The sequence below is a fragment of the Crocuta crocuta genome, unplaced genomic scaffold, assembly GCF_008692635.1.
Source record: "Crocuta crocuta isolate KB4526 unplaced genomic scaffold, BGI_CrCroc_1.0 scaffold143, whole genome shotgun sequence".
NCBI lineage: Eukaryota > Metazoa > Chordata > Mammalia > Carnivora > Hyaenidae > Crocuta > Crocuta crocuta.
Genome location: NW_027529175.1, coordinates 4,067,766 through 4,084,769, shown reverse-complemented (window position 1 = coordinate 4,084,769; position 17,004 = coordinate 4,067,766). Strand labels below are relative to the sequence as shown.

At 56.0% G+C, this 17,004-nt stretch overlaps 1 protein-coding gene across 1 annotated transcript in view; it reads left to right on the top strand.

Annotated features, from left to right (window-relative positions):
* The first annotated feature begins 1,218 nt into the window (after nucleotides 1–1,218).
* Nucleotides 1,219–17,004, top strand: part of SULT4A1 (sulfotransferase family 4A member 1) — a 34,493-nt gene continuing 18,707 nt past the window's right edge. The window contains exons 1-2 of the mRNA XM_077757893.1: nucleotides 1,219–1,248; nucleotides 3,152–3,311. Coding sequence (XP_077614019.1) covers nucleotides 1,219–1,248; nucleotides 3,152–3,311 — 190 coding nt within the window. The remainder of the gene's footprint in view (nucleotides 1,249–3,151; nucleotides 3,312–17,004) is intronic.

The window sequence follows — 17,004 nt, the reverse complement described above, 5'->3', positions numbered from 1 at the left end:
ATCATTCCTTTTATATTTATTGGTTGCCATTTTATTGGAAAGAACAGTTTTCTCTAATTAATTCTTAGTTTCAGGTGGAATCATGGGTTCTTTGTTTCTATCATTCCTTTCCTAATTCATTTTAAAATAAGCTCATTTAAAATATTTCAATTTAGGTATAAATGCATACATACATAGCCATAGTAGATTGTTATTTACGTATAATGTACATACACAAATCTGTGTATAGCTTGATGGTTTTTTTTTTGCAAATACATCTATACAGGGAATAATGTTTTTTAGTGTTTATTTTTTTTGGGGGGGAGGGCAGCGAGAGAGGGAGACACAGAATCTGAAGTAGGCTCCAGGCTCTGAGCTGTCAGCACAGAGCCCAACATGGGGCATGAACCCATAAGCTGTGAGATCATGACCTGAGCCGAAGTCAGATGCTTAACCGACTGAGACACCCAGGTGCCCATCAATAGGGCATAATTTGTGTGTCCCAGTGCAAGACTAAAATGTAGGGCCTCTTGTTCAAAAAGAGAGCTTTCCCCTTCTACAATCTCTCTCCCAACCTGCCGTGATGTTTTTCCATTTATTTTTAATTTTCCATTTATTGTCATTTTCTCCAACACTGGGATGCTTGTAGGTAACTGCAGATACTCACAGGAGCCTAGGGACCCACTCCAGGATTCTGAGAGCGGCCCACTTCCTCCTGTCAGCGGTGAAATCAACACACCATGCCCTGACTGGGAGCAGGGAACTCAAGCCAGGCACTGCCCCTTCCCGCAGGCCTGCCCACCCCAAGGGTATTGCAAGCTCCACACCAGAGAAATGGCGACTTGAATTGATGGCGGGAGAGAGGCTCACCTTTCTTTTTAAGTTTTTTTTAAATGTTTAAATGTTTTTTTAATTTTGAGAGAGTGAGCATGAGTGGGGAAGGGGCTGAGAGACAGGGAGACACAGAATCCAAAGCAGGCTCCAGACTCTGAGCTGTCAGCACAGAGCCTGATGCAGGGCTCGAACTCACGAACCGCAAGATCATGTCGTGAGCTGAAGTCGGACGCTCAACCGACTGAGCCACCCAGGCGCCCCAAGAGAGGCTCACCTTTGTGATTCATTCACCAAATGTGCTGTGGTGCTGCCAGTCTAGGACAGAAATGACAAGAATGCCCCATCTGCCACGCCGTGGGGTGTGGGCATGAAAGCAAACCCTCTTTCCACTGATGCCCTGGTCCCATGGTCACGGGGCAGGGGCAGGAAGAGAGGGTGGGCTGGGTTAGAGCACTACAGGGCAGAGGAGTGGGCGGTCAAGAGCTTGTTCTGGGAAGGTGGCAGGAGGTGGTACTACTCATGAACTGAGGCTCCACGCCCTCGACACTTGCTCCGTTGCCCCATCAGACTTCACTTATAAAGCAAAGTTCAGAGTCAAAATTATTAAGAATCTCAAGACAGTGACCACAGAATATGAAACCCCAAGTGCAGGGCCATTCTGAACATGACTCTACTGGCTGCGTGACCACGAAGCAGGACCTGAATCTTTATCTACACCTGTAACCGTATTCACACATGTCCCTATCATCATGGGCCCATCACTGAGAGCAAGACATAATGTTTCCAACACTCTGGAGGGTACCCTTGCGTCTATTCTCAGGAAACCCCAGCCTCTGCACCAAATTAAGCACTCTCTGACCTCTATCACCATAGATGAGTTTTGTTTGTCCTTGAATGAAAGGCATAGGAATGGAATCACACAACATATCACCATTCGTGTTCGGTTTTTTCTGTTCATCATTTTGATTGTGAAATTCACCTAGGTTGTTGCACGTACCAGTAACTTTTTATTTCTTTATCGCCATGTAGTATTTCATTGTATGAGTATATCCCAGTCTACCTTTGATGGGCGTTTGAGCGTTTCCTATTTTTGTTTAATAGGCACAGAATTTTCCTAATTTGGCCGTCCAAGCTAGCCACTGTGTCCTTTTGACCTATCCCATCATTTTTAACGCTTTATTTTTTTGCCCAACAAGATGTTTTAGGCTCATTTTGTACCCCACCCCCCCCAGCCCTCAAACTGGCCTTTTCCCCCAAGAAAGTCTGGTTCCTTTTGCTGGGGAAGAATTGAGAAACTAATATATGGGCTCTGAGTGTGCCTAGTTATTAGTGAAATACCAGTACCTGAAGGCCTGTTCACCAAAGATGAGAAATAGGTAGTTTTAAAAATCATAAATTCATGTCAATACCTCAGATTCCAATCCAAGACCATCTCCCTCGCCTTCTCCCACAGTGAGAGCCCTCATCTCCCCCCCAGCCCTCATTCATCCATTTGCTCATTTCCTACAGCCTTTGGCCAGCTGTCTGTGCCTTTTCCTGATCATTCTTAATGTCTTGGGTGCTTGGATTGTCTTCTTTCGTTTTGGTAAGGACACCCACAAACCTCAGACTCAGGGTTCCTTGCTCTCTCCTCTCTCTGTCCGGACGGCCCATGCTTCCCTGCTCGTGTGTGCATGTCCCTTGCCAGACTCACAAGTGACTCCTTCCACGGCAAGGAGAGAGCGAGTAGGTCCTGTCCGCCTGCTTTACTCAGGATTCTTGCTGGTGCAGTTATCGCTGTCCTTTCCCCCCCGTTACAGAACCTAGGGATAGAGACTATCATTCCCTTTTCACGGTCAAGGACATCGAGACTCAGAGAATAATAACCAGGACCCCGCTGTTTTCAACCCCATGTGGTAGGTGCTTAATACACGTCTGTGATGTGGGGTCATGTTAACACCTCTTTAGAATTCCGTTGTTCTCAAATTGTAGTCTGAACAAGAAGTGCCTTGTTAAGTGCAGACTTCGGAGGCGCTATCCTGAGAGTCTGCCCCTTGAGGTCTGGGGCTGGTCCTGGCACCTGGATCAACAGCCCCCCTTCGCCCGCAGGCGGTTACGAGGCATACCGTGCATAGCACCTATCACCACCGGCGATTATCTTGGTTACTGACGAACGTAAGCCCCCAAGAGGGCCGGGCTTTTGCCTGAAGTCTCTGGGGAGCCCGGCCCAGGGCCTGGTACAGATCAGCTAGTCCCAATATGTGATGATGACTCTTCGCGGTCACTTGTGGCGGGAGTGTTTCTGAGTCCGTGTGGAGCGCCTGCTGGACGACGGCATCAGCGGGACGACGAATGANAGAGGGAGGCAGAGACCCCCAGCACCCCGGGCGAGTTCGAGAGCAAGTACTTCGAGTTCCACGGCGTGCGGCTGCCGCCCTTCTGCCGCGGGAAGATGGAGGAGATCGCCAACTTCCCGGTGCGGCCCAGCGACGTGTGGATCGTCACCTACCCCAAGTCCGGTGNGGCGGGGGGGGTGGGGGTCGGCCGGCATTTAGGGAAACCGAGGCCGGCGACCTTCGGAGGTGGGCCCGGGTGTCCACGGCTGGACAGCGACCGCTGGGGATAGAGCCTGTTCGGCCGGGGCTGCAAGGCGGACAGGCCCTGGGCCACCACCCCTCCAGGCTTCCCCGCCCGTTACCCAGCTGGCTGTGTGACCTTGGACAGTCACTTAACGTCTCTGTTCTGGGGCCCAGTTCAGCCTTTGATGAGTGCAAAGTCCTGGTGGTTATTTGGGGAGGGGGGATAAAACGGATGTCAGGGCGTCCCTCGTTTCCTGCGTGGGCACCGGGTGGGGGATGGGACCAGCCATGCTCCCAGTGCATGCCCGGTGTTCCCTTGTTCTAGGGCCGCCTCTGTCACCCAGGTGTCATCAGGCAGGACCCAGGGCATCATATTTCCCAGCATTAACTGATCTTGCATTCATGACGATCTTGTAAGGTAGAGATGGCATCTTCGCTTTACGGTCTAGGCAGTGAGGCTCAGAGAGGGGCAGTGGCTGGCCCAAGGTCACACAGCTGATAAGTGGCAGAGCTGGGATTTAAAGCCAGGCTGGTCTGCCCAGGACTTGATGTAAGAGATTATCATGTAGTGTCTCTCTTGAGTTTTGTGGGGAAGAGAGGCAGCTTTCCTGTGCTTTGAACATACCTGAGGGATTTCCTGGTGGCCACGGGATTGGACCAGGAGGGACACCTGGGTCCAGACCGTGCAGTGTGTCTCTGTAGCCTGGTGTGGAAGGTGGCCAGCCTGGAGGTCATGTGGGATCAGCAGCGGTGCAGCTTGCTGGAGGCCGTAGGCCTGGCTCTCATAGCTGTGCGGGGTCCCAGACACCTGAGAGGTAGGCCTGGTCCTCTGAGGAAGGTTGGGGAAGGGGCTGTCCGTGGAGGGGGTGGGGAGCCTTGTTGGTTGGGGGAGGTTGAAGAAGTCTGGAGGTGCTGCCTGCTGTCCTTGGGAAGGGGCAAAAAGGAAGGAGACGGCACACCCTGCGTTAGTCATGGCCAAGGGCTTTCCTTCTGCTGCAGCCCCAGGGCCCCATGGGTGTGGGGGCTCAGCAGTTCCCAGATTTTAGCGTCATAGATACCATACGGCTGTAAGACCCCCAGCCGGATGTGGGGCTGTCCTTTGGACCCCTGCATTAAAAATAGCAGCAATAAAGACTGAAAAAACCATCTCATGTCAGTTTCGGACAGGGTTTGCCTCCAAATGAATTGTGAAAAACTTGGTTTGGGGAGCGCGTTACGAGTTTTGAATTGCAGAGGAGGGGCTGTGGTTTTGTGTTCTTTCCTCCATTTTATGAAATTAAGAAGCTGGTGTGGGGGGAGACACACACCCGGAGGCCTGCTTGGAAAGCTGTGCACTTGGGGCTTGTGGGGGACGCTTTGGAGGGACCCTGCGTTGGGGGTCTGGTGGGGTTCTGTGGGGACCTTCCCAGGCACCTTGATGGGGAATGAGATGCTAGTTTAAGGAAGTTTTCTACATAACCCAAACTCAAATCTTGTTTGTAACTTACATCATTCAAAGACAGATGAAAGCACACCATAGACTTTTTAATAAGAAGAATGAACGTAGGGCTCTTTCCCTTGGTGACAGAAAACCCAGTGGTGGCCTTGAGAACCTTGTGCCTTGCGTGAGGTCCCTTCAGACAGAACCCTAGAGAGCCACCTCTTTAAAACTTAAAAAGAAAAAAAAATCCAGCAGTCCTTGTGGCCTTTCCAGGCTCTTTCCGGTGCCTCTGAAGACGTTTGCTCCCCCCACCCCACCGTTCATGAAGTTTGTTACATGACATGATCAAGGGGGTGAAAAACTGGCCCCCAAAGTGCGCTGTAAAGATTTTCTGTCAGCCAGAGGAAAGGGCTCTGGAAGTCCTGGCCAGTGGCCTCTGGTAGCAGGAAGGTCTGGTCCCAGCAGGCCATTGCCCTGGGGCAAGTTTGAGCCTTGGTTTCCCCTGCCCTGAAATCTGCAGCCAAACTTTTGGGCAGTCGCTGGGGGTGGCCCCGGCGCTGGGGTCCTGGAGGCCATTACCTTGAGCACAGGCCGGTCGCGGCTTTGGATGAAGCTGGAGTGCCTTAGGAAGAGGTGAGTGCTCCCCGCCCACCTTTGGAGCTGTGGTTTTGCAGGAGCCGGGGAGACCCCCTTACCATCTTGATGGGAAGCTTGAGGAAGGGGGGGATGAGGCGTGAGCGCCCCTCCCAGTGCCGCATGCCTGGTGAGTGCGAGGAAGGGTCGTGTAATTGACACGGGTCTTTACTCACCAGCACCTGATGCCCAAGATGCTTTTCTAGGTGCTCGGGCTGCTGCCTGCCCTCAGCGAGCGCACCGGCGGCTGGGGGACAGGTGGCTACAGGGTGGTTGGTGCCAGGCTTGGGGCAAGTAGCTGGGACTAGCGGAGGCCCCTGAGAGAAACCACAGGGCCCCTTGGGTTTCCAGTGACCAAGTCTGGGAGATCGTAATGAACTTGCAATTGGGCGGGACTGGAAGGGCTTGTAGAGACCTTGTCCCCCTTCCCGCTGATGCAGAACAGGGGTTCACGGGGCCGGGGATTTCTGGGAGTAATGAGATCCTGGTTTCCCCTCGGCCCTCCACTACGCTCTGGGAACCTTTCTGTGTTTCTGACATTTTAGCGCAGGTGGCATGTTAGGACTGTGCCGCCCAGGTCAGCAGCCTGTAGCCACACGTGGCTTTTTAGATTCAGTGAATTGAAAGGGCACAAAAGCAGGAACTGGGTTCCTTAGCAGCCCTTGTCACGTCTCGGGCTCAGTAGCCACAGTAGCTTGTGGCTGTCATCCTGGGCTGCACGGGGCTCAGACACTGCCATTGTCGCCGGGAGCTTCTGGGGTAGCACCTGTTCACCCATGGTCCAGGGCCTGGGATCGCGCCGTGCCTTCCGCGGAGGACTGTGCTCTGGATCTCCGTCCGTGTTTATAAGCCTTCATTCTCACAGCCCCTCTTTGATGTCAAGTGTGACATCTGACTGTCAGTGGAAGCGTGTTGTGACTGAGCCGGTTCGACGGTGGGCACTGCTGTTCATTCTGCCAACTCTGGTCCCTGAAGTCACGGAGCATCTGCCCTGGGAAGTGCTGCTTGGCTGGAGCCCAAGAAAAATGGGGGGATTGGACCTGATGGATTCATTTGACTCTTAAATCTCAAGACAGAGGGGGGTGAGGGGGCTGTGGGGAGATCCTCAGGTCCCAGGCCAGGGGATGACTCTTCTTTGTACGCGCATGCCACCATGCCTAGGAAAGGCGGATTGGGGAGTGCTGTGAATGCGGGGACACTCTTCTCGAGGAGCTGGCGGTGACAGTGGGAAGCCAGGCTCCGGATGCTGAGAGCTGAGTGACAGGACAGGGTGGTTATTCTCAAGGCCAGGTCATGGACCCTGGAAGGAGGATCCCTGGAGGACTGCATGGAGGAGGTGGCCTTATGTGGGACCTGGATGTGAAGCTGGGTGGGATTACCAATGACAGCTACAGTCCCCCTGTCAGCGTCTTTGGAGTCTCAGAACAGTCTTGTGTTCTTGTGATTGTTTCTTTTTGTAGATGGATAGAGGCCCAGGGAGGGGGAAAGGAAGGGAGAGGTTGGACCCGGCATTGAGGGTTTGGGTTTTACTTGTAGACAACAGACATGAACAAGCCCCGGAAGAGTTGGGGAGAGATCATGGGGATGGGAGCTCACGTTTGGCTGCACCTGTTCTGTGCCAGGTGCCTCCCAGGTGCTCCCATGTGGCGTCTCATTTCCGGTTCCCGCGGCCTGGGGAAGGGGCTGTTCAGCGGCCCAGTGCTTACACCAGGAAGCGGGGTACAAAGTGTTGAGGGACCTGCCCCCCACCTCGCTCTCACATTTGTTCTGAGACCGGCGTGCACGCTGTCCCTTTCAGCGACACCGCACAGTGGGGCTAGTGCTGTTCAGCACAGGGGTTAAGTTACCCGCCTTCCAGAAGGGAGGGCAGAGGTTTGAGGAGTGAAACATGGTTTCATTCAGAGGGAGCTGTGGGGTTCCTCCTCCTTGTCCCCCCTTCTCTTTCTCTCCTTCTCTCCCTGCTCCTTCCCTTTGCTTTTTTTTTTTTAAATTGTTTTTAATGTTTATTCTTGAGAGAAAGAGTGAGACCGAGTACGAGTGGGGGAGGGGCAGAGAGAGGGAGAATCAGAAGCAGGCTCCAGGCTCTGAGCTGTCAGTGCAGAGCCTGACGTGGGACCCGAACCCGTGAGCCACGAGATCATGACCTGAGCTGAAGTTGGACCCTTAACTGACTGACCACCCAGGCGCCCCTCCCAGGCGCCCCTCCCTTAGCTGTTATTCCGGGGTCTGCACACAGTCAAGAGGGCTTGGGGTCGGGGAGGATGGCGGCATGTCCAGGTTCCTGGGCTGCCGAGGGGAACCTCTCCCCTCCTCGCCACTTGGCCTTGGAAGAGAAAGCCTGAAGAGCCGCTCTCAGGGTTCTGGAGAGAGAAGGGAGGCGGGGCCTCGGGAGGAGCGTCTTTCTGACTCCAGTGGAAAGGGAAGGGATTCCCGGTGCCCTCCCTGAGCTCCAGGGTCTCATCCTGATGCCTCATTTCTCATTCATCCTCAACAGTGACGACTTCTCCTGCCCCTCCCCCCACACGCACTTGGTTATTGGTGTCCGTTTATTTGTCCTCTCCCTGCCCCCGCTGATGGGGAACAGGGGCTCCTGGGGCCTGGGGGCTTCGACACTCTACTGCTGAGAGTGTTATGGGACACTGGACTGCACCCAGTAAGCTCCAGAGCTGTCCGCGCCTCTCTGCACCTGCTACGTTCTTGGGATCCTTCCTCTCATGCCTGGAGTGTTGCACGGCCCCCCGCTCAGTTCACCTTTTACTCTGCAGCTAAAGTGACCTCTTAGAAACAACTCTGACCTCGGTCACTCCCTCATTAGACCTCTTCACTGGCCCTTCTTGGCCCTCCAGCATCATTACAGTCCGTAGTCTGTCCTGTAATCATCCAGATTCACCTGTTCTGCGTCCTTACTTGCCAGCCTCCGGGAACTGTCAGAACATGCCCGGTTCCTCCCTCTCTCTGGCGTGCTCTTCCTCCCCCCCCCTCCCCGATTACCTGATGAGGACTTCTCATCTTCAAGATGCCACTCCTCCACCAAGTGTGGGACTAACCATCCTTCCCAGGTCCCCCTCGTCACATCGTTCAGAACTCTAGATGTGTCACCCCGTTGTCCTGTGGTACATCATTTCCGACGAACAGTCAGTTACAGTTCTTTGTTCCTTTGTGGAATGGGTCTTTTTTATTAAAAAAAATTTTTTAAAAATTTTCCTGAGGATAAAAATCCTTCAGGATTTTCTCTTTATCTTTGATTTTCAGCACTTGGAGTATGATGTGCCCGGGCATATAGTTTTGGGGCTGGTGGAGGTGGATACTGGCTTTGCTTGGGCTCTCTGAGCTTCTCTGATCTGTTTGTTTCCTTTCGTTATTTTGGAAGAATTCTCCACCATGGTCTCCTAGATACTCTGTCCCGTTCTCTCTCTTTCTCCTTCTGATTCCAGTTACATACGTGCCAGATTGATATTGTCTTACTGCTCTTTAATATTGTGTTGATTACCTCTCTGTGTGCTTCAGCTTGGGAAATTTCCGTTGAGCATTCTTCAGGTTAACGGACTTCTTCAGCTGTGTCAGATCTGCAAAGTCAGGTCTGCGAGCACTCAGAAGCATCGTACAGTACAGTTCTGTTCCTGTGTTTCCATTTTTCCTCTAGCGTTTCCACTTCCAGTTTCCATCTCGCTGCCAAAATACCCTATCTGTTCAAGCATGCTGACCACCTTTTCCATGACGTCCTTTAACATATTAGACTTATTTTAAAATCTCTGATTCTATTGATTATTTTGTCTCTTGACACGAGACAATTCTTTTTCCTTGCCTTTTTTTTTTTTTTAATTTATTTCTGAGAGAGAGAGAGACAGCGTGAGCAGGGGAGGGTCAGAGAGAGAGAGAGGGAGACACAGAATCTGAAGCATTCCTTGGCTTTTTTGATGAGTAGTACTTCTTTTTTTTTTAAACATAATTTATTGTTGAATTGGTTTCCATACAGAGTAGTACTTTTTTGATTGAATGTTGTATGTAGTGTACTGAGTTTGGAGATGAAGGTCAGTGGTGTTTCTGCTTGGAAATGGGCCTGCCTTTTTCTGCCAGGCCATGAGTGTTGGGGGGCAGTCGGCCTGGTGTGCGCCGGGCCGTGTCTGGGCTCTGCTGTTGCTATGGTCCCTTGGATGACCGCTGGCTTTAGTTCTGTAGCATCACCTTGTCCTTAACACGGGGGCTGAGTTTCCAAAGGGTCTTTCCTCACTGTCCCTGGCCCACTTTCACCTTTGGTCGGAGCCTCGGAAGGGTCTGCCCGTACATCCGTGTCCCTCCCCCCGGGATAGACTGTTGTTACTTGCGGCTCTGATTTACTGGCTCAGAGAGGAAAGGTGTCGGGGGGAGATGCTCTTTTGTCTGGTCCAGCTGCACCTTAGCGCTTTAGCCTTAGGCCTTTCTGAGCTCCTGGGTTTTGGGGGGGGCTCTCCCAGTGATCCTGCACCCCCACCCCCACCCCAGGGCGTCCGACTCTGCCTTGATGGTCGATCTTGTACAGGAAAATTTTACATCTCTTTCCCAGCATTTAGGGGCCTCTGACAGAGGCCAGGAATGGTTTCTGCCCCTCCCCAGGGCAGCTCTCACGCATTCCAAAGCCATATTGGTTCTTCACCAGGGCCCTTGGGGCAGCTTCTGCCTCCAGCGTCTGAAAGCATTTTTCCCACAGACGGAAAAGGATCCTGGCAGGGGTTTCCCTTTGCCTGCAGCCCCAGCACCGAGGGACTGTCTCCAGCCTGCCACCCTGGTCTTTCGTTCTTTTTTCTTTCTAGTGTTTATTTTTGAGAGAGAGAGAGAGCAAGCATGAGTCGAGGAGGGGCAGAGAGAGAAGGAGACATAGAATCTGAAGAAGGCTCCAGGCTCTGAGCTGTCAGCACAGAGCCCGACGCAGGGCCTGAACCGTGAACCGCGAGATCAGGACCTGAGCTGTACTCAGATGCTCTACCGACTGAGCCCTCAAAGCCCTCCCCCTCCACCCCCCGGTCTAGGGAAGTGGGAGCCTCCCCAGGACATGCTGTATGGAGTTCCAGGAGTTTTCCGGAAGCTAAGTAAATTCCTTCCGCTTGAAGGGCAGAACTCCGCCCCCGCCGCCCCGGCTTTGTGTGTGTTCTGTGGTGCACAGGTAGCTCTCGTGCGGGCCGGCTCAGCCGGGAGTGAGCCAGGTTCCCCTGGGCCCCCGCCCTACGGTGGCCAGGCACCCGACTGGGTGATGACTGTGTTTGTCTTTCTCAAGCCCAGAGCGGACCAGGAGGTGGCAGCGTGTCCGGTGTCTGTGCCGCGTGCTGTCCTCCTTCCCTGGGAAGGGGCTCCGTTTGCAGGTACGGAACGGAGGCCCAGGGAGAGGCTGGCCCAGGCGCTGGCCGCAGGCCCAGGTCTGCTGTCAGGGGAGCCTGGCTCTGGCTGGGTCAATCCCCCGGGGGCGTGTGTTGGGTAGGTTGCCTCCTCCACCACCGCGGTCAGTCCCCCACGGTCAGCACTGTGGATGCCTTTGGCTGCCAGGTGATGGCATATAGTCCACATGGGTGGTCTTCACTTTGCAGGGGAGGAGACAGACCGAGAGGGGCTCATGCTAGCTCAGCTTCGAGTGTCAGGCAGTGGCCAAGCCGGGATTTCAGACATGGCCTCTAGGGGCCAGTGCCCGTGTGGCCTTGCCTTTGCTTGGCTAGCCTCTCCCGTGGGGGTTGGGAGGTGAGGCCAGCCTGTGAGTGAGGCTGCCTGGGTCCTGCAGAGCCTGAAGCAAGGGCTGGAGTGGAGGGGTGGGGTGAGGGGCCGCAGGCGGTGAGGGGAGGAGGTACTCTGAGGAGCAGTACCCTGGTGGGTGCGGGGGCTCTGCGTGCCGGGGCCTCCAGAGATGGTGTGGCTGTGGCTCGGCCCCTCCCCACCTCGGCTGAGTGAGAAGCAGGCCCACGAGTGGAGTCCGCTCGGGCTGCAGGTGACGTTGAGGGTGGCTGAGGCGGGTGGCCTGGGTAACGACAGGGTCCTGCTGTTTCAGGCGGAGGCGATGCGCTCTGTTTCGCAGGGGCTGTTGGGAGGAGCGAATGTGCTCCTGGGCCCGTGGCGCCGTGCATGGGCCTCGTGCTCTGCGAGCCCTTGTGTTCTTTGTCCCCCCTCCCGTGTCAGCCCCACCTGGAACGTTCTGTGTAAGAGACTGTCTGGACTCAGTGCCTTAGAACGAGGAGCATCACTGTGGCTCAGTGTCTGTTGTCACGGATCTTGGCCAGAGCCGCCCAGGTGTCTGTGGGTCAACAGGAGGCTGAGGCCGGGCGGGGCCGGGCAGCCCCGGTCTCTTCCCCTCGTCCAGGGAACATCCCTCTCTGGCGATGGAGGAAGTGCAGAAGGGCAGCGGAAGCATTCACAGGGCTGTGGCTTTGCCTCCCCGCCTCGGCCGTGCGTGTCTCCTGATTGTGCCCAGCCCAGCGTCCCAGAGACAGGTGCTGCCTTCTCGCCGGGGTCCGTGAAACCACGTGGCACGGAGCTTGGGGTGGGGGGGCCGGGGCCCAGGGAGAGCGGGGCTCCCTGCCGTCCACCACAGCCTCCCTGCAGCTCGCCGGCCTGGCCTGGCCTTAGGCCCCTGTGTCAGATGCTGCTTTTTAAGGGAGCCTCCCCTGACTTTCCTGGGCCCTCGTGGGCGACGGGGCCCCTCTCCGGGGAGGAGCCGCTCACTCTGCCCGGTGGGCCTGCAGCCTCTGGGCAGGGGCTGTGTGCGGGGGCCCCGTGTGTGTGTCAGCATCTGTGCGCCCAGGAACCCAAGAGCTCGAGGCCCAGGAGAGTTTCCTGCTTGGAGCCTCGGGGCCAGAGGTGTGCTGGCCGTGGCAGGGCCCCAGGTCATGGGGGCCTCGTCAGACAGGGGCTGTGGTGGCACGGTTGTCGGGGGTGGGGACACTTGACCCTGTTCAGTGGGAAGAGGGGGTGCCGCTCGGCCACCCGGTCTGTTCCCTGCCGTGTCCAGCAGGGACTCAGTGCCACCCTTTTTCCCACTGCCTCAGCCCTGGTCCATCCCAGCCATGCTGGGTCTGGGGTCCGAGCCGTAGCCTGCGAGTGAGAACATGTGGCTCGAGGCCTTGGTTTTGCTGCTTTCTTGGTGGGTAACCCTTGGTGTGTATGTGGGGTGTGTGTGTGTATGTGTGGGGTATGTGTGTATGTGTGTATGTGTGGGGTGTGGGGTGTGTGCTGTGTGGTGTGTGTGTGTGTGGTGTGTGTATGTGTGGGGTATGTGTGTATGTGTGTATGTGTGGGGTGTGGTGTGTGTGCTGTGTGGTGTGTGTGTGTGTGTGTGGTGTGTGTATGTGTGGTGTGTGTATGGTGTGTGTGCTGTGTGTATGTGTGGGTGTATGCTGTGTGTATGTGCTGTGTGTGTGGTGTGTGTGTATGGTGTGTATGTGTGGTGTGTGTGTGGTGTGTGTGTGTGTGTGTGGTGTGTATGTGTGTGTGTGGTGTGTGTATATGTGTGGTGTGAGTGTGTGTGTGGTGTGTGTGTGGTGTGTGTGTGTGGTGTGTATGTGTGTGTGTGTGGTGTGTGTATATGTGTGGTGTGAGTGTGTGTGTGGTGTGTATATGTGTGGTAGGTGTGTATGTGTGGTGTGCATGTGTGGTATGTGTATGTGGCGTGTGTTGTGTGTATGTGGCATGTGTTGTGTGTATGTGGCATGTGTTGTGTGTATGTGGCGTGTGTGGTGTACGTGGTGTGTGTGCTGTGTGTGTGTGTGTATGTGTGGTGTGTGTGTATGTGTGCTGTGTGTATGTGTGCTGCTGGTGAGGAAGCTCTCAGGGTCTGGGCCCCTGGTCCTGTGGCCGTGGCCGTGACCTTGGGCAGTTCATGTCTGTGCTGGCTCTTCACGTGTGCGGTGCGATGACAGAAGCCATTGAGGGGCTTATGAGAATGGACTGAGGACGTGGCTGAGTTGCTGTGATGGTCCCCAGGACACAGAGCACTGTCCTCGCTGTCACGGAGGTGGCTGCTGGGCGCCCGTGTGAGCCACTGCGGGCTTCTTGCCTCGGTTCCCCGCCCGTGGGCAGCTGTGGGACTGGCCTGCACCTGTCCGTGGCACTGTGTCCTCCTGCGTGTTGTGGGCCATCTCCTGAGAGCCAATGGGGCGTATGTGAACCCTCCCAGGATGGGGACAGTGCTTTCCAAGTGGCGGGGGGCCTTGGACGCTCGGCTCCTGCTGCTCCTGGACGGGCCCCACTGCAGCACGTTGACGCCCGTGACTCCAGAACGCCTGGGGCGTGTTCGATGGAGGGGGCGGGTGGAACACACACACTCTGCTCTCTTCGTCCTGTGACCTCGCTGTGTGACGATCAAGGAGTAGACACGGGGCAGACCGTGGACCAAGGAGCAGACCTGGGACTGCAGGTACCCACAGATTCCCCGTGATCGGACGCCGTGGTTGAGTGTCACTGACCCCGAGAGCCCGGGTGCCGGCAGCGGGAGGGCCACAGGAGCACAGACCAGTTCCAGCCGCAGCACTCGGGCCGCGGGCTGCACTCCTCAGAGGGTGGCAGCCACCGCGGGGGGATAGACAGCGGGGGGCCGTTGCAGAGACACGTTTCTTTGGGGAACTTGGTCGGGGAGTGGATTTGGGGATGCCGAGCACAGCGTAGGCTGGGATTTGGTGCCATATTGGAAACGGGGGTCACGTGGAAGCCACGCCTTGGAATGGAGGCTCCCCGCCCCTCCCCTGCTCGGCTCCCGGCAGGCAGGTGGTCCCCTGGGACAGAGAGGGGAGGCATCTCCCCTGGAGACACTGACCCCACAGATGACCTGGAAATATCTGCATGAGCTCTGCCGTCTGAGCCCCCGGCCGGGGCTGCTGCCGCAGACGCAAGATGCCCCATCAGAGGCCCTGCCCCCCACAGACGGCTGCTTCTGGATCATTCTTAACCACCGATGGACTTGAGCTCACTGGTTCTTCAAGTCTACGAAACGAAGGGCAGAGACCTGCAAAAACAAAGCAAAAAGCAGAAAAAGGAGCTTGGATGGATCGAAGGCAACGTACAGAGCAGTAGAAAACCTAAAACAATAGAGCGCTGCCCGCACTCGTGACCCTCCAGAGCCACCTCGTAGAGCAGAGACAGGTGAGCCTTCCCGGAAGAAAGCCACAGCACCAGGAAGGAACAAGGACTGATCAGGAGGGGACTCTTGGGAAGCTGAACTTTTGAAAACTCAGTTGTGAGGTTTGGATGGTCAAGCAGAGGAGGTATCCTGGGAAGAAGAAGAAGAAAAATTTTTACAAAATGATGGTAAATAGGAGCAAAAAATAGAAGAAAATTAGAAGATCTCCGCGCCTGGGTGGCTCAGTCACGTAAGCATCTGACTCTTGATTTTGGCTCAGGTCGTGATCTCATGATTTGAGGGGGGTTCAAACCCCATGTTGGGCTCCACGCTGACCGCTCAGAGCCTGCTTGGGATTCTTTCTCTCAGCCCCTCCCCTGCTCACTCCATCTCTCAAAATAAATAAACTTAAGCAAAAAAAGGAAGATCTCAGAGTTCTAGAAAGAGAACAGAGTGTGGAAGAGAGAAGGTTGTGGAAACCAGGCTGTCTGGAGCTAAGAGCCGCTGACTGATGCGATGAACAAGCAGGCTGGAGCCTCTGTGAGGCCTCAGCAGAGAAGGAGAAGGCCTCAGTCTCCAGCGGCGAAACGGCCACGTTCAAAGGCGAGGGAGCAGGGAACTCCGCGTTCTCACTGCGCTGTTGCACTTCTGGGGCAAATGCTCTCTGGCCTGGATTCTGTGCGCAGCCATGCTTCCGGTCATGAGCAAGGTGGACGCGGATGCTTGTCCTGCTCGGTCCCCCACTCAGGCAGCAGCTGCTGTGTGCGAGGACCCCAACAAGGGCACGCGGATAAGGGCAAGGTGCATCCGGCCCGAGGAGACCCAGGACGGCCGTGCAGAGCGGAGGGGGCGGCGGAACCAGCACAAGGGAGAGTGGAGAGCGTCCCCAAGGGCTTGCTGCCGAGCCCGAGCCTGGGAAGAATGGCTAATGGCTACATTGAAAAAGAAGCAAGCAAACGAAGGCAGTGATTTACTCTGGGGAGATCAAAGTCTTGTGTAAGAAAGTTAAGTGTAATCGCTGTGCGCGGAGTTCACTCAGTTAAACTGCAGGTGAGACCAGAAATCGTGCTGAAGCTACATGGAAGGAGGGAAGCTTGTTGTGAGTGAACTTGGCCAGGTCCTGTCTTTGTTAGTTGAAAATCAGACCCTGGAAGGCACACAGGTCATGAGAGAACTATCTAAGCACATTAGACATTTGAGGGTAAGAGAAGAACCAACCGAGGGTTTGCTCGGAGTGGGGTTGGGGCGGGGAGGCTGGGATTTTCCGGAACCAGTATGCATCTGACCTTAGGAAATGGTAAAAGCGAAGATAAAAGAATGCCATGGTGGTTTGGGGCCCCGTCCCGATTGGCTCTCACCCTAGAGTGCTGATTCCTTCTGTCCCCAGAGTTTGGGTGGATTTTGATAGGCCCCACCCCCTGCGTTGTGCCAGTGGGCCCTCAACCCTGGGGAGTTCGCCCAGAATGCCAGCGGCGTCCTCAGGGTCTGGCCCCAGAGGCCCGGCGTCAGAACGCACCGCCGTGGGAGCCGTGAGGCGGCTGGGATCAGCAGAAGTGCTTCTGGAAAGGTTCGCATCCAGCTGACTTGCAAATGGAGCCGTGGGAAAGCGCGCGGCGTGCGTTACCCGCCAGGAAGGCCGCGCTGCCCGGCCGGCCCTCCCCAGGGTCCGGCTGCAAGCCTGGCTCCCCTCTGGCTCCCCTTGGATTTGCTGGCCGTCAGCTGCTCCTGCTGCAGGGCTCCTCCTGTGCTCGCCTCCCCCACAGGCCCCAGACCACAAGGATGGGGGGGTGCTGAGGTCTCCCCCCACCCCCAAATCCGCACTGATCCATCCTGGCCCGAGCGGAGCAGCGCCTCCGCCCCGGGTCCCTGCAGGCCACAGGCTGGGCTTCAGCAGGGCCGGCTTCTCTGCCCCCGTGCCGGCTGGGTGTGCTTGGAGGCGATGGGGGCCGGTGGGGGCTCGCACCCCTTCCCGGCTCAGTGACCTTGGACTAGTAGCCTCAAGTCTGAGAGTCTGTGGCCTTGTTGGTGCAGGAGTCAGCTGTAGTTGTGGCCCAGGGCGTGGCTTTGACAAGAGGGGCCTGACAGTGTGTGTCCCTTGTTGGGATGAGGGCGGCCGGGGTCGGCAGGAGGCTGTGCCGCGTCCTCGCGCGTGAGCGGCCCTGGTGAGCGCAGCCAGGAGCGCGGAAACATGTTTGTTCGTGTTGCGGTCCTCTGGCCCTGAGCAGGTCTCGGGGGTTCCTGGCAGAGGAGGACGGAGGCAGCGTGACGCAGTGTGGCTACAGCTGGACAAGGGCAGTGCTGACGTCCTGATTTGAGCCCAGCGAGGCCTGTGTTGGACTTCTGACCCCAGAGCTGTGGGACAGTAGCTGTCGTTTGAAGCCACGGCAGCCATAAAAGCTAACATGTAACTAAGACGCGTTCTCTGTTCTCAGGAGACCCCCAGTCACACCCCGGTCACCAGGTGCAGTAGGGTGAGAGGGGCAGGGTGCTGCTGGGCTGGGGGAGGGGCG